This window comes from Delphinus delphis, chromosome 5, assembly GCF_949987515.2.
Source record: "Delphinus delphis chromosome 5, mDelDel1.2, whole genome shotgun sequence".
Classification (NCBI taxonomy): Eukaryota; Metazoa; Chordata; class Mammalia; order Artiodactyla; family Delphinidae; genus Delphinus; species Delphinus delphis.
Window position 1 is genome coordinate 135,380,688 of NC_082687.1, and position 23,028 is coordinate 135,403,715.

The following is a 23,028-nucleotide window of genomic DNA, read 5'->3' on the forward strand; positions in this document are numbered from 1 at the left end:
CTGGAAACGGTGTGAGTGGAGCAGGCGGGCATCCCTCGTGTTCCCGGTGGGGCGAGCCAGCTAGCAACATCTACCACCAGGAAAGACACACATCTTCAGTCCCACTCCTGCTGTCTCTCCTGGAGCAGCGAAGCAGCAGCTTCTAAGGTTCTACCGGTGGGGATGTTTCTTCCATGCAGCATGGTTGACAGTGACAAAAACAAGCACGGATGACAGGGAACAAGGTGGATAAACGGGACACCACGGGGAGTGCGTCCACATCAGGGGCCTTAGTCAGGCCATGGAGGGGGGTGTTCTCAGGCGACGTGGACGGGCTTCTACTTTGCGTTATTAAGTGAGAAACAGACAGCCACCCAGGTGTTGACATTTGTGTGCACGTATATGTGAGCTTGTAGGAGGATGCTGAGGGGTCCTTGCTGGGATACTTGTCTTGACTAGCTTATCTGGGAGCGGGTGGAGGGGAACTCTATAGGCAGGGGCCAGTGGGCGGGGGCACTGAATTTTATAAGAGGTGTAGAAAGGGAGGGAAGGAGGGAGAGAGGAGCGTAGAGGGTGGGTCCCCATCCTCACTTGCCAGCTCGCCCACAATTGTGGTTACATCAGGGCAGGGGGTTTTCAGACTATTTATCCTCCTTTTCTTATATGTGAGCATTACTCAGGTTTCTACAATGCCCAAGTGTGATTGACATAACCAGAAATTAAACAACAAAGCTGTTTTCGTTGCATGAAAACAATGACTATACCATGTGTCGGAGCTCCGAGGAGAGACCCAAAGGATTGAAATTAAACCTGATGCTGATTAAAAAAAAAAAAAGTGACAGAGAAGAGCATAGAAAGAAAACGAAACAGAAAAAGGAGGAAAGGGCTGTGGCAGGGCTAACAGGAAGTCTGGACGTGAACCGTCAGGGAAGCACGTTCCCTGGGAATGCGTGTCATGCGGAGCAGGGCAGTGAAGGAGCCCGGGACGACAGTGGACACGCTGAGTACATACGGTAACATCATCAGTCACTGTTAACTTCGGTGGAGATAGCATACGTCAGGGCCCAAACAGGAAATCAGCACCTGCTTGAAGTACGTGGGACAGAGAGTGGGCTACATGGCGGTGGTGAGGGCTTAGAGCCACCAGGGACAGGGAGACAGCTGGAGGTGAGGACTGTGGGGTTCGCGGCTTCCTCTGCAGCAGGATGAAGAGAGAGGGTGGTGTTCCTGCAGCTCAGGAGCCAGGGCCCAGCAGGGCCTGGAGCAGAAGCAGACGCAGCCCCTGCAGGAGAGACACTGGAGGTAGAGGGCAGAGGGAGAAATACCCCAGCTTCTCCCTCCTCCCGCCCTCCCGCCTCCCACCAGAGCCTCCCATTGACTGAGCCCAACAGGAAGTCAGCTGGAAAATGGACAGGCTGGGATAGGGGTGGGGCTCCCACGGCTCAGAGCAGAGTGGGTGAGCGAATGGACTTGGAGGGAGACAGGAGGGTGGCCGGCACAGCCAGGGAAGACCTTTCCAAGTCCTTTCTGCTTGTCCGCATAAGGAGGACCTGAAGTAGACACCGAGGGCACCCTCCTCATTCCCACTTCACGGATGGGGAACGCGAAGCTTCTAGAGGGCTGGAGAAACCGCCAGGAAAGGGCTTTGCCGGCTGAGGGAGGCTGTGTAGGACGAGGAGGAGACAGCCTTGTGGGGAGGCTGGGAAAGCCATGCTCGCCGCTTGGCAAGGAGCACACTGGGCTCTGGGGAGAAGGCTAGGCCTCCCCACCCTGACGGGCTGTGTCCTGGGGGCCCCGGATGTGGCTGTGTCTCAGGAGGGAGCCCTGAATGTAGGGAGAGGAGACCCCCCCACTCCAGCCCCGCCTCCCCAACCACAGACTGCAGCAAGGCAGCCGCCAGCGCTGCTTCAGGGACCGCGAAATTACAACTCTCAAAACACCCCTTTCTTCCCTTTTTTTTTTGTCTGCATTGCCATGACTAGAGTAATCCCAGTCTGTCTTCTCTTTCACCCTTGACGCTGAGTTTAATTTAATAGACTGTAGCTGCGGTGCCTCTGATCTTTAAATGCCGTGTTTATTTGCTTATTAGCGTGGATGTGATGTCTGAACAAGGTGTGGGGATGTGTTGCGAAGCGGTTTCGACCAGCGGTCTGATCGGTTCAGCGGCCTTGCTGTGTTCACAGCCCCGGGTTGAGACTGACATGGACACAAAGCCTTCCCTCCCGAGGGCTTGTAGGGCCCTACCTGAGTGCCGGGCTGGCAGGGGAGGTTGAGCAGGTGGACAGGGGCTGAGGCTGCCCCTGCTGAATGGAGTCCTGTCCTGGAGAGCGGATGGTGCCCCTGCCCCCCAGCTGTCAGAGCTCCTGTGTGTGTGTGTGTGTGTGTGTGTGTGTGTGTGTGTGGCGGCCGCCAGCCCCGTCTCCTGCACCTCAGTCACCATGTTGGCCAGACCAGCTGAGGTTGAAATCTAAAGGGCCCTGGCTTCATGATACAGGCCAACTCCAGGTCCCTGGAATGCAATGACCATGAGCAAGGAGCCAGAGAGAGGACGTGTCCTGTTCCAGAGGCAACATGCCCAGGAAATGCAGCCTGGGTGTGGAGTCCCACCTCAGGGCCTTTGCACGTGCTCACCTCTGACTCCTGCATGCGTTCCCGTCTCTGTTCAAAGGTCCCTTCACTGAGGAGAGGCCACTTTGCCTGAAATAGCGCCCCCCCTGCCCCAAGTCTGCGCTCCATTTTCTTTTATTCATAGTACGCAATGTACCCAACACTAGAATTCACTTTGTTTATTTATCGTCCGCCTGCTCCTCCAAGGCATCCGTCAGCCCCCTGGAATGAGGGGCGCTGCAGGGAGACCTGCTTTCCTATGGCCGAGTGGAGATGCCATGTGTTGTCCCCAGACCTTTCTGTCATGGGACGTCTGCTCTTGAGGTGGCCTTAGGGGAAAGGGAACGGGGAGGTGGAAGGGGTGAATGGAGGAGAGAATGGCTCACACAGAAAAGTAGAGACACGTGGACAGAGAGACAGACAGATCAAGAGAGGCAAGGACAGAGCTGCACCTGTGAAGAGACCCTCAGAGAGACAGAGATACCAACAGAGAGACACACAGACAGATTTATAGGTGCAGAAGGAGAACCAGAGGTCCACGCCCAGAGAGACAGACGGAGAGGCGGGCTCTGGGGAGTGTCTCTGCAGACACGGTCCAGGCGCACCTGGTGAAGGCCGGAGGTACCCCTGGGGTACCACCCCTGGGGGCTGGGAGGCATGAGCCAGCGGGGCCGGGCAAAGGCCGGAACGGCTGTTTCTTCACGGCGCTGAAAAACCAGCGCCTCTCCTTCCCTGTGTCTGGTATTCCAGTGTCAGCTGTCTGCCGCTCCCCCAGACACTCAGACGCAGAGAATTCAGACGAGCTTTGCCCTGGCCCATTTCCAGGGAAGAATCTGTCCTCAGGAGAAACTCTCCTTAATGGGGAGGAAAACAGAACTGACATCACCCCGGGCCCATCACATTCTTCTTTAGCAGGTCCTGGGAGGTGGCACACTGTTGTTGAAGATACGTGATGCCGCCCACCTGGGCAGCAGCGTGGGCCCCTCGGATTCACTCATGCGCTTCCTCCAAAGGACGCCACGGGTGGCAAGTTGGTGCCTTTAAAATAGAAAAGTGGAGTCACATTCTGGAATCAGTCCAGGAGCAGGTCCTGGGATACAGGGGACACAATGATGGAGTAAATGAGCACCAGTGATGACCTTTCAGGCAGGCGGTGACCGGGAGAGCATCTTAAAGGCTCCCTCAGTCACCAGTCAGATGCCCCCCGTGCTCCTGGAGGAAGAGCCTCTCCAGGGCAGCTCTGTGTCCCCATCTGAAAGCCCAGCCTGGGGCCAAGCACAGGGCAGGGACCCAGTAATGTGTGGTGTGTGAGCTGGGGGAGGGGGTCAGGGAGGGGGGGGGAGGGAGGGAAGGGAGGAAGGAAGTAAGGAAGAGCAGGTCCACGGGATTGGTCCCTCCCCAGAACCCCGCCCCTCAGACTCCATCCTCACCACCATCTACCTGCCCCCCAGGCTTTTTAAGGGCAGAACGCGAGAGAAAGTCGGCTCCGTCCCTCCCCATCCCCGCCTCCCAGGACCCACTCAGGCCCACGCTCACCTCCTTTTCCATGTTACCATGGGAGGAGTCACGCCCTCTATTGATGGGCACCTGCAGGTGTGGCTGTCCTGTGAGCTGCACCCCTGCATCTCTACAAGGCCAGAACCCCAGGTGGTGGGAGCTTTTCTTCCAAATCGGAGCCTGTCCCAGAGGCCGTCAGTGACCATGGGGCCTTGGCCACACTGCTTCTGGTCCCAGAACCTCTGTTTTGTTTCTTCCTTTTTCAGGGCAGATTCTCACACCTCCCTCCGGGCTGCAAGGTGAGATGAGAGTCTGCAGGTAAAACCCGCGGCAGTGTTTCCGGAACACAGGGGTGCTCGGAGGACCATAGCCGCTGCTTTCTCTGCAGGCAGAAGGGGAAGGTCGAGGGCTGTAGGATGCGACAGGCCTGGGTCCACCCTGCCTCTCCACCTGCTGGCTGTGGGTTTCTGAGCAAGTGACTTAACCTCTCTGATTTTGATTTTCTAGTCTCTAAAATGGGACCCTATGTGGTCACAATGCAGGAGGGCACTTTGAAAAAGTAGGATGTGCACACAGGTGTAAGTTGCATGACTTTTAAAAATAGTTTTGCTGTGGAAGAGTGGGCGTTCCAGCCCCAGCAGCAGAAGCCCTCACACCCCACCCTGCTGAGACGGCACTGCTGGCAGAAGCTCCCCTGGAAGGGGGAAGCCGGTTTCAGCCTGGTTCTAGGAGTGAGGCGCAGGTGAAGGGCCACATTCTCCATTCACGGGGCTTGGAGTTTAGGGGGTCTGCCAGGACCTTGGCCAGAGCCAGGGACTGCCGGCACCGTCTGGCTAGCACCCCTGGGCACAGAGAGGCTGGCAGGCAGCCAGGGCGATGCAGTGCAGGGGCGGCAGGTCCTGCTGGTGGGGTGGGACTCCCGGGTCCGGGTGACGCCCGCGTGCTTCGGAGGAGCCGATCCCAGCCCGACCGACGCCCTGTACACAGCCTTCCCTCCCCACCCACCCCTCCTGCAGACCATCAATTCTTGCTGGATAACGCGCCTTCCCTGAGAATGGCTTAGCTTAAAATTTTCAAGGGCTTCAAGGCATCTTGTCGTTATTTAACTCTCAAATGGGATTCTTAGGAATTGGAGAAATACTTTCTGCCAATTTCCACCCACTTTGGTTTCCTTGCCTGGAGAACCAAGTGCGTTAAGTTATTACAGGGCGCCCGTGGGTGGAGGTGGAACAAGGGGGCCCCTCTGCAGAGAGAGGGCCTGAGGGAGGGGGGCGCTGCCGGCTCCTTGCCGCACTTTTACTGTCATTTAGTGCCATGGTGGAAATAGTCTGGGCATCCTTCATTCACTTCAGCAAACTTTCACTGTCTGCTCGGCTGGGAGCAGGGGGCACAGAGGTGAGGGCCATGGTCTTACAGCTTTTACAGGGTCACAGGAGCTGGGGGACAGACCCACAGGCGGCAAACCTGTGGCCGGCGGCTCCACGGGCCCGGAGTGAGCTCAGACCAGCCCTGACTTACAAGCAAGTTGCTACACAGGGCAGTGAGGGAAAGAGGATTTTCAGTAAGTGCAGCAGCCCTGGGGGGAAAACAGAACTTGACCCTGGATCACACATGAAATAAAACCCCAAGACAGCATCAGTGATGGGGCCCCCAGGGCAGGGAGATGTTGCTGCAGCTTCCCAGGGTGGAGGGAAACCAGACACCAGCACTCTCCTCCCGGGAGCTGATGTCCTAAAGGGAGGCAGAGAGTAAATCAGCGAGATGCGTGTGCACTGTCAGGTAGCAAAGTGCACCGCGGACAAAAGCCAAGCGGGAGGGTTCCTGGGGGGGGAGGAGGAGGACGTTCTCCTCGGTGAGGTAACGCTTGAGCAGGGCCTGGAATGCCCTGAGGAGTCAGTCCCGAGTCAGTCCCTGTGGGCATCTGGGACGGAGAGCGGCACGTGCAAAGGCCCTGGTCACATTGCCTGGGCCATATGGACCGGGCTTCATTCTCTGAGCAATGACATGTGACAGCACATAGGAAGGACCCCAACCGGGGAAACTCACCCGAGTCTTGGCGTCCAGAGTTTTTACTGGGGGTCGTTCATGTAGCCTTGTGGCTGGCCTTAGTCCCCAGCGCCTCCAGAGGTAAAGCTGAGACCCGCTGACCCAAGACTCTGCCAGGAATCATATTGTGAGCATAGACTAACTGGCCAGCCCAAGGCCTCAGGACACAGAGGCACTCTTAACAGGCAGGACCTTCCAAGGCTTAGAGGTGACCTTCCTGGAGCCAGTCAAGGGCCAAACTTTTCTTGGGAACGTGCGGGGTTTGGACAACCCAGACGCGCTGAGTTAACTCCTTACTACACCATCATCACATACCTTCTGCTCCCAGGCAGGGAGCAGAGGGGGAGGAAGGGAAGGGCTGCATCCCAGGCCAGTTACTGTGTTGGGAGGTTCAGGTTTGTCACTTCCTTTAACCCTTGGGACGACCCTGGGGTGGAAGGCGTGTCCCTATTGTACAGAAGGGACACCTGAGGTCCAGTGACTCCTGTGACCAGCTCCAGGTCACACAACCTGTGGTGTCAGACTGTCACCACGCCCCCTCCACGTGAGCATGACGTGGACCACGGGTGCTCCCTTCAAATGATGCTTTAGGGCTTCCCTGGTGGCGCAGTGGTTGAGAGTCCGCCTGCCGATGCAGGGGACACGGGTTCGTGCCCCGGTCCAGGAAGATCCTACATGCCGCGGAGTGGCTGGGCCCGTGAGCCATGGCCGCTGAGCCTGCGCGTCCAGAGCCTGTGCTCCGCAACGGGAGAGGCCACGACAGTGGGAGGCCCGCGTAACGCAAAAAAAAAAAAAAAATGATGCTTTAACCACGGAGGTGCCTGCAGGAGATTGGCTCTGGGGAAGATGTGGCCCTCTCCTGGGCTGGCCGCCGGCTCAGGCAGGAAAGCGCCTGGATGGGGTAGGGAGCTCTGCAGGGCCTGCTCTGCTGCACGGCCTCGGCCAAGCTACTCACCTTCTCAGGCTGTTGCTGTGGCCCCAGCACACCCTCTCCCAGGGCACCTGGTGCGCAGGCGCGGGCATTTGCCCAGTGCACACGGAGCTGTCTCCTCTGCATATTCAGAGAAGGATGTCTGGATGCCTGTCTGTCCTGCCGACTCCCCGGGGCTGCAGGGACAGATGCGCTGCTGCAAACTGCTTGTGCTCTGCTCCCAAATCACTCACTGATGCATTTTGAAGAAGCCTCTGGAGTTTGATGGTGCGAGGGGGTGATTCTGTCTTGTCTTCTTGACTGTAGGCAGGAGTCGGGAATGACTCTAACATCCGCCCTGTAGCTGTCTGCCCAAGACAGCCTGGAGTCTTGGCTGACCTTGGCGGGGACGTCCCTGGTGGTCCAGCGGCTAAGACTCCGCACTCCCAGTGCAGAGGGCCTGGGTTCGATCCCTGGTCAGGGAATTGGATCCCGCATGCCGCAACTAAGAGTTCGCATGCCGCAACTGAAGATCCCACAAGCCGCAACTAAGACACGGCACAGCCAAATGAATAAATAAATAAATATTAAAAAAAAAAAAGAAAGAAACACTGACCTTGGGGCCAGGAGACCTCAGTCAAAGTCACCCCCTTGGCTCTCAGCTGCTGTGTGAACTTGAACAAGTGACTGCTCTTCTCTGGGCCTGTGTCGTATTCATGGGAGGGGTGTGGTCGGAGGCCCAGAGGTTTCGAGGACCCTCTTGGCTCTTACAGCAGGGCTGGGTGCTGAGAGCTTATGTGGGGCGTCGGCAGTAACTCTGAGGGCGTCTGGTTGAGAACTGTGTCATTCATTCATTCATTCACTCATTCACTTATGCACTCGTTCAACCAACGTTTACTGGCACTCAGTTCATGCGAGGTGTTGGGCCAGAGAGCTGGCCAGATACTGTCCTGGCCATTAAAGAGCATTCAGGTGGATCAAAGGAACAGGAAATCCATTTATGGTGGAGCAGGTGTCACGGGGGCTGTGGGCACGCAGACGAGCGGCAAGGGGACCCGCGGGGGAGGGAAGGGAGGGTCCAAGGGCTTCACGCGTTCTGTCTTCCCCTGCCGAAGACTCTGCCATGAGTAAGGGTCTCCTCTCGGAGCCCCGCTTCCCTCCTGTGCAGAATGGGTAGCTGACAGCGTCCACACCGTGTGTTTTTCCAGGGCCTGCCATTGTTAGCAGTCCGGCTCCATCTTGAAGGCGCTAGGGACGTGCTGGAGGTTGTTCAGAGGGTGATTTGCATGATTTGAGAGAAGAGGAAACTAGCGCAGGTTGAAGGGACAGAGAGCGCCGTGGGCCTCTGGCTGGCACGTCTGCAGGTCCTGTCAGCTGGGAAAACACAGGCCATGCGGGTGTGAACACAGCGGTGCTTCTTACCCTCCATGGAGGGCCCTGTCCTTGCATACAGTTGAGGCACACAGGGCCCCCACAGGACTGCGTGAATGGGAGGACAGGGTGCTTCCTGGGGAGACGGCGTGCCCCCCACCCCGATGGAACTGGGCCAGGCTCACCTCCTGCCCCGGCTGGACCAGGAAGGGGAAATTCCCGATTGCAAGGAGTCCCCACCTCCTCCTCTGGTGCTTCCGTCTCCCTGTTCGACACCCCGTCTACAGCCACGTGTGCAGGTACAGGTCCTTTCACACCCTCCCTTCTGGAAAGTGGTTCCTGGTGAGGACTGGGGAGCTACACGTGGTGGGGTTGAAGTTCATGGGCTCAGGGCCAGACCGCTGGGGTTCAAACTCAGCTCTGCCACTTACTACTTCGCCTCTCTGTGCCTCAGTCTCCTCCTCTGGAAAATGGGATGGTGCCTCGTGCTTACCATGTAGAGGGTTGGGAAGATTAAGAGAGCTGGTCCGTCCAAAGCACTCTGCATGGAACTTGATGTATGGGGGAATAATTATTGATGAGTATTAATTAATGATGATTACCATTATTCTTATTACTGCCACCTGATGTCACAAGCAAGTTAAGTCTCAGAGATGTTGGCTGACTTGTCCAAGGTCCAGGATTAGAAAAGGATGGGGGCATCTGCAAGCCCAGATCTCAAAACTTCGACCCAGAGCGGGTCAAGGGGCCTCCTGCTGAGGAATGAGAGGCCAAGGGCCTGCAGAATCCCAGGGGCAGGTGTGGGAGAGTGTGTCTTTAAGGACACAGTTTAGAAATGGAAATCTGTAGGTTACTGACTTAACTATTCAGTTTTGTCATTGAATCAACCTTTGTTTTGTATTCCCTGATCTTTTTGCCATTAAAAAGTGTCAATCGAATGCCCCCGATTTCATGACTTACAGCATTTCTTTGATGTTTACTGAGATCCCAAGTTGTGTTCCACCTGTCTTATTTCCTGCTCAGTTTTTGGACTTTGTATTGAAATATTTCTCTGAACATTTAAAAATAGAATTTCCTTCCCGATTGCCCATATCTCGTCTGCTAATGTCTATTTACATTCCTTTTCCTCTTTAAAAATGTTCAGTATATAATTTGCGCTGCCTTTAATAGAAACTGGATAGCGTCAACTGTTACTCAGAAAATTAATTTAGAGTGTCAGATTCTATAACTCGGGAATTGGCATATAAAAATGTTACCATTTTATGCCGGGACCCCCTAAGAATAAATGAGGACCCTTGTTTTTAAAATATTGACTTGTAAGAGTTTCTTGGATCTGAGAATACACTTTTGAAAAGCCATGCAGAAGCTAGAGCCCCACTCCTGGCGCTTGATCCTAGGGAGTGATCCAGGACGTGTTAAAGGGATGAAAATTTTTATAAAGGGCAGAGGGGCTTGCCATAGAAATAACAGGAAAATAGAAAGAAGTCAGTTTCCCAAATACACAGCACATAGTAGGCTCTCAGTATTTTTAGAGAGACTTTAAAAAAGTTCATCCTAACCAATGGCTTGTCAGTAATGTCACACGCTCTGGATGGAGTATTACACAGCAGGCAGCAAACGCTAACCATTTAGTTATAAAATCAGACCAAAATTTGGGCACATGTTGTAATGGCCGTACTAGAAATATGTTCACCTGTGGACAAGGGCTGGACAGGTACAGAGGGATAAGGGGACCCAGCTGAGGGTTGAAAGAGAAGCTTCTTTTCTTCTTATTGTTGTAGCTGCCTTCTGTTGTTCTTAGTCTATTATTTTTTAAATGATTCCAAGAAGAGTGGAGGGTGTACCAGCATATGAGGGAAGGAAATTTTATTGGGCGTGGATTGCTAAATTTTAGGAATTTTCCGCAGGATAGATTCCAGTTCACAAGGGAAGCGTAACCCAGCCCAGCCCCCAACCGGCTTTGATGCTAAGCCTCGGTTCCAGATTTGGGGGCTCCCACTCCCCCGCCTTGAGCTTTCTTCCAGCTCCTCTGCCCTCCCCATTCCTGCTGGGACTTCCTAGCTGCACCCCCGGTTCCACAATAAGGCAGCTGCTGGATCGGGAAGCCCTTTGGAGCTGCGTTACCTGGTCTGCAACAGGTCATTTTGTGTTATTATTTGTCTCATTATATTGGGGTGCTTCCTATTTGCAATGACCCTTCTGGGCTTTAGAGGGGGCTGGCATCCTCCCAAGTCGGCGGGTTCCCTGGGAGATCACGTGCATCAGTGCACTTCACCCTGGGTAGCGGGGGAGAGAAGCTGGACACGGAAGGGCCTGTTCCTGGGTAGCAACCGGCCTGTCCCGTTTGTAGGACGTGCTTGTGTGTCCTTCCCGACAAAATCCAAAGCGACAAACGCCGCTCTCCCAGCCTCTCCACGCCCCCTCCGTGTCGGGGTCTCCAGACTCACCTTGGCCTTTGCAGGTGTGCCCGGCTGAGGGCTTGCAGAGCGGCTGTAAAAGCAGGGACATCTGCTGGGGTTGGATGAGGCCTGTGTGTCAAGGTGAGCATTAGGCAGCCCCGCCTGTGCCAGGTGAGCCCTGCCCACCCCAGGACAGTGCCCAGGGACACTTCCGGGGACACAGGCCTCATTGAGTCCCGACGGTTGCAACCCAGTTCTAAAGCCCCCACCATCTGGGAAAAGAGCCACGGCAAATATCCCACCTCGGGTCATCTTAAAACCTCCAGAAATAAAACCACCAGAGCCATTCATAGGGCTGGAAGCTGGTAGAAGTTGCCCAGTTTAGAACCCGAGTAGGACACAGTCTCACTTTGTCCCTTAGGAGCCGAGCAAGGGACTCCAGTTGCTTGCATCTCAGTTTCTTCATTGGTGCCTTGAGAGTCATTGGTTGGAACGGAGATGAGACGAGGTCACTCACCCAGCGTCTTTATCCTGGGCCTGGAGCAGCCTCAGCCCTGGCCGCCTGCTCGGGGCTGAGGTCCCCGTGCGTTATTTGTGTCTGCTCCGGGCTCTGGGCCTCGGCTATACTCCGTAGCCCCTGCCTGGGACTTGGGCCCTCATTGCTTCGTCACAGCGGCAGGAGCAGCCAGCTTCCCCAGCAGCACTTGAGGCTGATTGTCGGGGACGCTTCCACCCCTTTGTCCAGCACCCTCTCCCTCCCCTCCCCTCCTCAGTTCCTGCCAGCTCCTCCGCCAGGCCTCCCCGGACCCCCAGGCACACACAGAGCCTTCACCAGCTTCCCTGGGAGCGCCTAGCACCCTCCGCAGTTTCCCTGCGAGCCCCTGGCACCTTCCCCAGTCTTTGAGAGCTCCTGGCACGTTTCCGGGCTCTGACCTCCGCTTTGGCTGCATATCCAAGGTCCTTTTCTAGTGCTTCAGCCCTGCCCCCAGGCCCTGGGGCCCCCCAGAGGCGGCTGCCCTGCCCTGCTGCGCACCAGATGTGGCAGGAGCATTGCTCCTTCAGTGTGGGCGCTGGTACAGCCCAGAGCAGGCTCCTGGTGGGCCCCTGCTAAGCTGGGTGTAAGCCCTTTCCTCCTGGTCTGTGAGAAGGTCTTGGGAGGGACTGCATCCAGGAGGAGAGGTATGAGCAGTGTCTGCTGACTGATGGGTGTGGAATTATTTCAGGATCTGAACAGGAGGTACAGTGGCGCTGGCAACGCCAGCCACAGAAACGCCCGCCCACCCACTCTGCGCTCCGCGCTCGGCACGAAGCCGGCACAGAATCGGCGCAGGGGAAAGTGTGTTGGAAGGCATTCTTGAGCTGAGAGAATCACTCATCTCAGGGGTTCACCGAAAGGGAGGTGACCCTTACTGTGAAGTAAGGAGATGCAGCTGGCTGGGAGCCAGCTTGAGCAGAGCGTCCTGCAAGCAGCCTTGCAGGGTGGCCTGGTCCCTGGCTCGGCACCAATTTCCATCCCTAAGTTGTTGGTAGAGCTGCAGGCAGGGATACTGAGGCCGTCCCTGGGACCAGGCCCTGCCTAGCCCAGCTACATTCTGGAAAGATCTACTGACTTCACAGCACCTAACACATGAGGGCCCAGAGCATCAGCAGAGCCATGGCAGTGGGGCTAGAAACCACATGTGGAAGGGCTGCTTGGGAGACGAGCTCCTGGGATGGACTCAGAGAGACGGGCACTGACACGTGACTGTGAGTTTGAGCATGGAAAATCTGGGGCCCCTGCTACGGTGCTCCTCTGGGCCGGCACAGAACACTGCCCGGGCTCTTTTAGGATTGGGCTTGAGTTCAGGACATGGAAAGCACCTCAATGGCCATAGACAGATGAATGGATAAAGAAGACGTGATACATATATGCAGTGGAATACTACTCAGCCATGAAAAAGAATGAAATAATGCCATTTGCAGCAACATGGGTGCAGCTAGAGATTATCATACTAAGTGAAGTAAGTCAGACAGAGAAAGACAAATATCATATGATATCCCTTACATGTGGAATCTAAAATATGACACAAATGAACCTATCTATGAAACAGAAACAGACTCACAGAACAGACTTGTGGTTGCCAAGGGGGAGGGGGTTGGGGGAGGACTGGAGTGGGAGTTTGGGATGAGCAGATGCAAACTATTATATAGAGAATGGATAAACAACAAGGTCCTCCTGTATAGCACAGAGAAATATATTCAATATTCTGTGATAAACCAAAATGGAAAAGAATATGAAAAAGAATGTATATATATGCATAACTGAATCACTTTGCCGTATAGCAGAAATTAACACAACATTGTAACTCAACAATACTTCAATAAAATAAATTTAAAAAAAAGACTGGGCTTGAGTTAAGGAGAAGCCCTAAGCCAGGGAGAAAACCCACAGGTAATACTAACAGGGCTACCGAGTGGGGAAGGGCTGTGGTCAGTGTGCAAATGCTGACACGGCAGAGAGCATCACCCACCAGGCTCTGCGAGAGGAAGAAATAGAGTCAGAAAGTCCAGACACGCAGGGTGGGTGCCTGGCCCTGTGAGCATCCCGAGGGACAGGAATGCATGCCCGGGGGACAGCCTGGGGTACAGCAGAGAAGGCAGACTTGAGCCAACAGCTTGGGCTTAAACTGAGTTTCCTGTAGTTGCCGTGTGACCCTGAGCAAGGCAGGTGATACGCCTCAGTTTCCTCACCTGTAAAATGGGAAGGCATGCTCCTGGCCGACGCTATTGTCCTGTTCCTGGGAGGCCGAGCTCCGCCCTTGGCCTGGTGTCCAGAGCGTGTGAGCCCCTGTGTCTGTTAATCCCCCCAAGAGGCTTTTCCCGTTGCAGGGAGACCACGCTCTCAGATCCTCGGGGCAACTTGCCTGGCGTCGCCCCACTACTGCCATCGTGCCCCTTTGAGGGCAGGCTGAGACCCCTTCCCTCAGCTCACCCACCTGGCTGGCACCCGACACCCTGTTTCACACTCAGAATGTCAAGCCACGTCACGGAATTTTCTTGAATGACTTGACCGGCCTATCAGTGCCCCGGGCCACCTTAATTCTCTCTCCCTGGCTGATCCCAAGAGGGTTTACTTGTCAGTCCCGGGCAGCGGATCAAAGCCTCGTCTTTCCAGGGCCCCTGGAGTTGTCGGTTCCTGAGGACAAGGGTTGCCCCTGGGTGGTGGCCTCTCGACATCTGTCCCTTCTCATCTCACATCACAGACTAAAGTTCAGCAGGGCGTTCAGCTGGGAAACCATCCTAACACACATCACCTCCTCTGGTGGGAGGGCCCAGGCTGGATGCCTGGAGACCAAGATGGAGTCCCGGCTGTGCCACGGATCCCCAGGGGAGTCTGCACACATCCCTTCCTTGCCGGGCCTCGGTTTCCCCACGTGAAAAGTGCAGGTGGGAGTTCCCATCCCTGGTGTGGCTTTGGGGTCTGCCCGGGCGCTTTGCACACCGACGGGGCAGGGCTAGTGCCGGTCCTCTGTGTAATCATCAGGGCGCACGAGGGGAGTCCACACAGCCACGCCTCCGGCCAGAGAGAGGTCCACATGGATACAGTGTGGCATCCGTGCCCCTCAGGAGGCTCCGTGATGCGGGGACCTGTCACCTGCCCGTGACCACGAGCCCGCCTTGTACTCTCCCCCCACACACCGGCTCCAGTCTCACGGTGGGTATCTGAGGTCTGTGCCTTTGATCCCTTTTACAGATAAACAAACCGAGTCTCGCAGAGGTCCAGGCCTTGCCCAAAGCCACATGCTCGCAGGTGGTACCAGCCACGCAGGGGGTGCCCCCTTTCCCACCTGTGTTGTTTTCCAAAGTAGCCGGGAGACCGTGGGAGCTGGGGGCTCATCCGCACAGGGGGAGGGGCTGGAGCTGAACTCACGTCCCTGCCAATGAAATAATTATAGAGTATGAAAATGGCTTAATTAAATATTTTTTTAAAGTGAATATGTACAGACACTCAGCAATTAAGCGGCCAATTTTCAAATAGCAATTTTCCAACTGCGCTTGTCTTCCATGTATCTGTTTGCCCGATTTTAGAGTCTGTTTTTTTTTTCCAAAATTTTTAATTTGAATAAATCTAGATTGCATGATCACTTCCTGAGGTGCAGGTAGAAGAACTTGGAGGTGGTGTTAGTGCTGGGGAAGTTCAGGGTGGGTGTGGGGAGGATGCCGGGCCCAGAGGAGACCCAGGGTGAGCGCTGTTCCTCCGCACTTCGCCCTCCTCTTCCCTTCCCCCACCCTCCTTTTTCCCTCTTCCCCTTCCTCCCTCCCTTCTATCCTTCCTTCTGGACATGGAGAGCTCTCACAGGCATTTTCACGATCCTGAGATGAGAGGGGGAGTCTCTCCCCAACAGGCAGGTTCAAGGGTCTGGCTGGTGCTCAGACATTAATCAAATCCAATCCCCACGGTTTCTATGGAAAACTTGCCCAGAGTGGGATACCCTCTCACCCGAGGTCACACAGCCTTCGGGTCTGGTACCTGGTGCCCCTCCGTAGGCATCCAGCAAGCATTTATTGAGTGCTGGCTGCGTGCCTGACCTGTGGATTCTTGCATGATCTTGGTGACCGCTCTCCTCACTCCAACTGGGTCATCTGTAAGGACTTGAGGAGGATGCGGCATTACATTCAGGGTTGGTGCCCTGGGGCTGTGAGGGATTTAGATAAGAGTCAGGAATGTAAGACATTTAATTGAGTCATCCTTGTCTCAAACTTGGTGAGCTCATAACAAAGATCTGCGCACTCTGGGAAAGAGACCGCATCCTCCAACCTCGGGCATCTTGAGCGTCCCTGGGCATCTCCGGTTTGCATCCTGAGTGGTGCTTATTTTCAGCAGCCCTCAGACACACAGGGCGAGGCAGGGACCACATAACACTCCGTCGCTTTCTACTTTCCTTTCTTGGAATAACTCTTCATAACACGGATACCATCACAGCTAGACTTGTTCCTTCCCTTGAAGTCTTTGAGAAACAAGCGGTCTTGGGAAATAATGAAGTGAAATATGGATACCTGCGTGGCCCCAGGCAACGAGGTCTGCCTGGGCAAGGGTTTCCCCAAGCACTGGCCTCGGGGTCGGGGAAGCTGGGAGCCCAGGGAACAGGCAAGGACATTGCAGGTGAAAGGCATGTGACCACTGCCTTTTCCAGTCATGGGGACCCCAGGGACCCCTGATCCAACTCTCTGATGCCTCGAGGGGAAACCGATTTCCCATCCTGAGTGTGTGCCCGGGATCTCACTCTCAGTAGCAGCGAGGGGGCATGGCCAGACCCTTGACTGCCAGACCCCTTCTTCTTGGCCTCATGGGATCTCAGAACTCCCCTGACCAGTGTCAGGAGAGGAGGTGGCCCAGGCCGTGGACACAGGGAAACACGTGCTGCTCTGAACTCGCCCATCTTCGAGCCCCATCGTGTCCTGCAGGCTTAGTGGGTGCGAGTGAGTGAGCTTCACCCAGGGGCTGTCCTGACTTCGCCGAGCCACACCCCATCCGTGTTACCCGGGTCACCTTCCGTCTCCTCCCTCGCCCTTACACCTTGCCATCACCAGCTTCCGGGTGTGTGCCCTGCCCTTCCTTTCTTCTCCTCCCCACTGCCACTCCCTCCGCCTCAGTCACCTGTCCCACCTGCTGTCACCCCAGTCTTCCTAAAATAGTAGAGAGGACAAGCTCCTACCATGTGGGCTTTGAGACACCGTCGAACGCTTTTCCCACGGTCACTCCGCTCATCCCCTTCCAGATGGGGGCACAGACCTGACCCTGCAGAACCCCGCTAACACCCTGCAGACTCCACCCACAGCCTTAGCCTGTGTCCAGACCAGCGAGTCTGGTAGAAATAGGATGCAAGCCATGCGTGGATTGCAATTAAGAAGTAGAAACCGGGGACCTGAAAAGAGCTGCAGGAACCTTAAAGGCGTATTACTAAGTGAGAAAAGCCAGTCTGAAAACACTACAGACCAACAGATGACGTTCTAGAAAAGGCGGAACTGTGGAGACGGTGAAAAGATCAGTGGTTATGGGAGCGGGTGCGTAGGCGAGCCCGGGGCATTTTAGGGCAGTAACACTACTCTGTATGACACTATAATGGTGGACACATGTCACTGTACACTTGTCCATAGAATGCCAACCCAAGAGTGACCCCTCACATAAGCTATAGACTCTAGGTAATGATGGCGTGTCAGTATCGGTTCATCAGCTGTAACACACATGCTGCTCTGGCGGGGGAGGGAGGTGCATGATGTAATGGAGATTATGCACGTTTGGGGGCAGGGGGGTACACAGGAAATCTCTGCATCTTCCTCTGTTTAGCTGTGAACCCCAAACTGCTCTTAGAAATTTAACTCTATTAATTAAAGAAACAGGTGCAATTAATCTTAATAATAGACTTTTTAACTCAGTATATCCACAATGTTAGGTCAACATGCAATCAATATAACATTATAATGAAATAGTTTACATTCTTTTTCTAAAAATTTATTTAATTTTGGCTGTTGGGTCTTCATTGCTGCTGCGTGCTGGCTTCCTCTAGTTGCGGTGAGCGGGGGCTACTCTTTGTCGTGGTGCGCGGGCTTCTCATTGCGGTGGCTTCTCTTGTTGCGGAGCATGGGCTCTAGGCGCTTGGGCTTCAGTACTTGTGGCATGCAGGCTCAGTAGTTGTGGCGCACGGGCTCAGTAGTTGTGGTGCACGGGCTTAGTTGCTCCACAGCCTGTAGGATCTTCCCCGACCAGGGCTCGAACCCGTGTCCCCTGCATTGGCAGGTGGATTCCTAACCACTGCACCACCAGGGAAGTCCAAAATAGTTTACATTCTTTTTTATCTACTAGCGGGGGCTGTGATCCAGAGCAGGCCCAGATCTCTCTGTGGCCTCTGGGGTCGTTCACACCTGCCCCCGTCCACCTTGCCAGCCTCTGGCCCCGTCACCTCTCTCACAGTTCACTGTAGCCACTCTTGCCCCCAACCTGCTCCAAAGCCCTACCTTCCACCTGGCTCCAACGCCCACCTGTGGAAGGAGGAATAATACCCCCCAAAGATATCACGTCCTAATCCCTGGAGCCTGTGAATATGTCACGTGGCAAAGGGGACTTTGCAGGTGTGATTAAGATGGGGAGATTGCGAGGGAGTTCCCTGGAGGTCCCGGGGTTAGGACTCCTCACTTTCACTGCCGTGGCCCTAGGGGAGCTAAGATCCCGCAACGTGCGCGGCGAGGCCAAAAAAAAAAAAAAAAAAAAAGATGGGGCAATGGGGAGATGATGCTAGATTAGCCCTGTGGGCCCTGTGTCATCACAAGGGTCCTCACGGGAGGAGTCCAAGGGAGGTTTGGCTACAAGTGAAAGAGATGTGACAATGGAAGCAGAGACTGGAGGATTTGCTTCGAAGATGGAGGGTGGGCCACAAGCCACAGAATGCAGGCGCCTCTGGAAGCTGGAAAAAGCAAAGGAAAGAGATTTTCCCCTGAAGCTTCCAGAAGGTGCAGAGGCCTTGATTTTAGCGCATAAGGCCATTTGGACTTCTGACCGCCAGACCTGGATGATAATGCATGTGCCTTATTTTAAGTCGCTGAGTTTGTGGTAATTTGTTCCAGCCCCCACTGGAAACTCTACAGTCCCCTCTTTGGTGACGGCCCCCCAGCCAGCATCGGCCTCCCTCTCCTCGGAGCCTGTCGTCCACCAGGAACCCCTCAAGGACGGTGGGAGATGAAGAGGGCCTGGGATGGGGCGATGGAGGTGTCGGGATGCAGTGTAAATGATTTAGGAGGAAGAGTCAGCAAGATGGGTTAGCTGGGCAGTGGGGGCAGTATGGGGGCGGGGCAGCCAAGGATGGCCCCTGGCCCCGGGCGGTGTGACGTCCCTCTTAGAATCTCCCAAGATGCTCTGGATGTGTCCATCTGTCTGCTCTCTCTGTCCCACAGTGTCTGTTCTACTCATCAGGGGATGAAGTGACTGGCGCATAGTAGCTACTCAATAAACATATGTGGCAGGAATGAATTTGAACAAATAAAGAAATCTGAATTCCCAGTCCCAGCGAGGTGCTTAGAGCATGAAAGAGCTGAACAAATGGTGGACGAAAGAGTGAATGAATGAATGCACTGATGTCCCCGTCTCTGGCAGGTGGCCTGGGACTTGGGGCTAGTGGCTATCTGAGGAACTGGATTTGCATTGTCCGGCGGAGCGAGGTGTTTCGCACGCTGCCATAGTGGTGATGCAGTGGGAGGACTTTGCTTTAAACGGATCCCTCCTTCCCCGTCCAGAGAGAAGGGAGAGGGGCCCCTGTCCTCAGGGCCTTTGTACCTGCCCTTCCCTCTACCTGCGATGCTGTACTAGTTCCTCGGGCTGCCATACAACGTACCACACGCTGGCTGCCTTTAGACAATGGAAATTGTTGTCTGCGGTCTAGAGGCTGGAAGTCTGGGATCCAGGTGTCGGCAGGGTTGGTTCCTTCTGGAGGATCAAGGGGAAATCTGCCCCGTGCCCCTCTCCAGTCTTCTGGGGGTGGCTGGCAATCCTTGGTATCCTTGCCTGTCTCCATGGTCACACGACGTCCTCCCTGCGTGTCTGTGTGTCTCTGCCCACATTTCCTTGTTTCAATGACACCAGTCATTGGATTGCAGCCCATCCTACTCTAGTATGACCTCATCTTAACCTAATTCCATCTACAAAGACCCTATTTGCAAATAAAGGTCACATTCACGGGTTCTGGGTAGACATAAGTTTGGGGGAGACATTACTTAACCCAGTACAGGTGGCTTTCCCACAGCCAGGCACTTAGCACATTCTCTTCCTTCCTTCCCGTCTCAGCCCAGACATCACCCGTCTGAGGGCCCTTCCCTGCCACGCTCTCTGAGACAGCCATCCACTGCCCCCTCCATCCCCCTACCCTGTTTATTCTTCTTCCCAGACCTTGTCTCCTTTGACACAGCTGTAGTTTTGCTTATCTATCTATCACCCTCCTCCCCGGGCCCCACTAGGATGTAAGTTCCCTGGCAGCAGGGCCTAGATCCCACTGGCTCCCTGCTGTGGACCCACACCAGCAGGTGCCCTTGAGTGAGCAGGTGTGAACAGGCTGCTGTGGCCACCGGTGGGGGACTAGGGGGGAGGCTGGACCCTGGGGAGGCAGCTGGGCCGGAGAGGGAAACAGGATGGAGGGAAGGAGCGGACTGCCCGGTATCTGGAAGGCAGAATCGATCACAGGTCTTAGAGATGCTTATTGGTGTGAGGTGAGGGACCAAGAGGCTCAGAGGTTACCAGGCACCGAGCTCCAAGCACAGCTGTTCGTGTCGGGGGCAGGGGCGGTTCTAGAATTTCCTGGGTCTCTGGATCAGCCCTCTGCCGATGGGCCTCTGACTCCCTCCTTCCCAAAGAAAATCAATTCTCAGAGGTTTTGAGAGTAAGCGCTTCCCCAGTTACACCTCCAGTGGGGCTGCTTTGTTCTCTCCAGCGGGCCCTCCCTGGGGAGGCCAGGGGCGGGCAGAGGCCCAGGGGACCCTGCTGGGGGTCCGGCGGGGCGGCCCCTGCTGGAGTTCCCAGGGAGTCAGAGGGCAGGGGCTGCCTTCTGTCCTGGCCTGGGAAGGACCTTGGGGCCTGAGGACTTCCAGGGACATGGGGCCACTAAGCACAAAGGCCACAAACACAGCCCATCTTCCCGGAGCCTCAGTGAAACAGAAAGCTTGGGGAAGAAGTAGGGAGGAAGTACCGCCCTGTAGAAAGTGCTGAGGGTGTACTACGGGATGGAATTGAAACACTGCCAGTGGGGTGCGGTGTTTACACTGAGCAGCTCCAGGCCTCCCCCAGGAGCCCAGGCTGCACTGGGCAAGTCTGACACTCACGGCCCGGTCCAGCCCCTCCGTGGGCCCCGGTCCAGCCCCTCCGTGGGCCCAGCCCCTCCGTGGGCCCAAGGGGCTGCTTGGGCCGCCTGCAGGCCAGGCTCCACACGGTGCTAGGGTCTGAGGACAGGAATCCAGGTGACTGCCCCGCCCCACTTCCACCTCCCATCAGCTGGGATTGGCCGCCCTTGGCCCTGGAGCTCAGCTCCATGCAGGCCGGTCTCAGTGGTGATCAGAAAGATGGACGGGCCCGAGGGGCACCGGCACGGCAGGCCTCAGTAGCCTTGGGCTCCCATTCCTGGCCCCGTCCCCGCCTTGGGGTGAGTCTCCTGACCGGTCAGAAGACAGGACAGCCTGGGAGAAGCTGAGGTCTCTGGAATAACGCACGTTGGTTTAAGGACTGGAGGCAAAGTGCGGCCTGGGCCTGACCACGTCTCCAGCTCTCTGCGGCCGCAGCACGTTTGAACCAGCTGGTCACAAGGAGCGCTGGGCCCAGGGTCGCTGAGTTGAGCTCAGCAGAGCTGCAGCATGGAATTAATACCACGTCCCGACGTGTTGGTTGCTGTGACATTGCCCGTGATATCTTATCTCCCTCTCACTGCTGCGGCCGCTCTGGGCGGAGGTTAGATCTCAGAGATTCTCTCCTGCAGCCCTTGCTTTACGGACAGGAAATTGGGCACCCCCCTGGGCGGCAGGGACTGGCCCCGGCCCGGCTGTGGCGAGCGGATGCTGACACCCACTGGCCGGCACAGGGATTGGGGTCTGATTCCCAGCAGCTCTGGAGCTTGGGTACCTGCTGCCGCCACTGCAGCCCTGTAGGTGCACATGGTCAGGGCGGAGGGTGCAGCTCGCCGGAAGAACTCAGGGTCCAGAGAGGGAAACAGACAAGCAGACGGGCCTCAGGGCAGCGGGGAACTTCTAGAGAGCAAACAGGACTCCAGCTGTCCGTGGGCGGCCCGTGCTCACATCCTGAGTCGGCCCCCTGTCAGCTGAGTGATTTCAGGCCAGAACGTATCCCCTCCGAGCCTCCTCCTGGCCCTCTGGTCATCTTCGAGATGGACGTAGTGACGTAATCTGTCCAGGTTTTCCGAGGAATCAAACAGATGGAAGGACCTAGACGTGGCCAGTACGTATGAGACCCTTTGTAACCAGTGAGACGCAGATACAGTAAAGCTAACATAGACCGTGGACCGCCCAGGGCAGGTGGCTCGTGGGAAGACAGGCTGGCATTCGCAGCTCCAGACCTGGGCTAGTGCTGGGTGTCCCTGAGGGAGCCCCAGTCTCCTCCTGGTCCCCTGGGGCATGCTGCTCCGGGGAAAGGGAGAGGATACACCCGAGGGTGTCCTGGGCGCTGCACCCACACTGGCGGGGGACACCGTGTGGGCTGGATACCTCTGCACGTGGGGGGGCCTGTCACTGACAGCTGTCTTCCTGTCCTCCCAGGTCATCGGACTTCGGGACGTCCTACACCAAGCTTACCCTTCAGCCTGGCGTCACTACCGTCATCGACAACTTCTACATCTGCCCGACCAACAAGAGAAAGGTAGGGTCTGCAGGGCAGCAGCCGCTGCCGCCTTGCTTCTCCGGGATCCTGACGGCGGGCGGAGGTGTTTACCTCCCAGCTCCCTGCGTCACCCTTCCCGCTTCCGCCTGAATTCGTTTGGATGAATTAAGTTCTAAAGCAGCAGCTGGACCTTGGGAGAAAGTTTGTCCTGGTGCGTTTGTTTTCCCCTGCCCTGGGCCGGCATCCATCCAGGTAGAGCGGGGCAGGGGCAGGGGTGGCCTCTCTGGAGGGGAGAAGGAATGTCTCGTCTTGGTCTGGCGTCCTTGGGTAGCAGCGAGGAGCGTCCCGATCTCCCGCAGGGTCTTTTAGTTGTTGATTTGCTTTTGATTTGGCCTTGGTGTCTCATTTGAGCTTTACTTTCTGTTTTCCTGGTCTGAGCGTGTCTTCTGACTCTGCTCTCTGCCTGACTGTGGGATCAGGGAACTTTGTCGTTTCCAGGCTACGGCCGCCTCCACCAGGTTCCGTGAGAAGACCCTTTTGCAAAGCCGTGGTTGCCTCCTAGCCACCTCGGGACCTGACTGAGGTCAGAGGAAGCACCCGGGGCAGAGCCATCCTGCGCACTTGACTCCATGCAGGGAAGTAGACCATGGTCACAGAGAGGAACTTGGACAGATGAGGTTCCTCCTGGGAAATGGGATGTCACGGCAGAGAATTGTGACATTGGGGATTAGAACCCAGAGCCCAGCCCACGGGCACCGATAGATGCTCTGACGCCACGTAGAGCCCGGAAAACCTCTGTAGACCGATGAGCGTCCCGGGAAGAGAGTCATCATGGCCAGACGGCTGGATGCGGAGGGCGCCGGAGGGTTTGCCGG

The 23,028-nt window shown here is 55.9% G+C and overlaps 1 protein-coding gene across 1 annotated transcript in view; it reads left to right on the forward strand.

Annotated features, from left to right (window-relative positions):
* SORCS2 (sortilin related VPS10 domain containing receptor 2) overlaps window positions 1–23,028 on the forward strand; it is a 476,773-nt gene that overhangs the window by 269,506 nt on the left and 184,239 nt on the right. Inside the window, exon 3 of the mRNA XM_060011880.1 lies at window positions 22,093–22,192. Coding sequence (XP_059867863.1) covers window positions 22,093–22,192 — 100 coding nt within the window. The remainder of the gene's footprint in view (window positions 1–22,092; window positions 22,193–23,028) is intronic.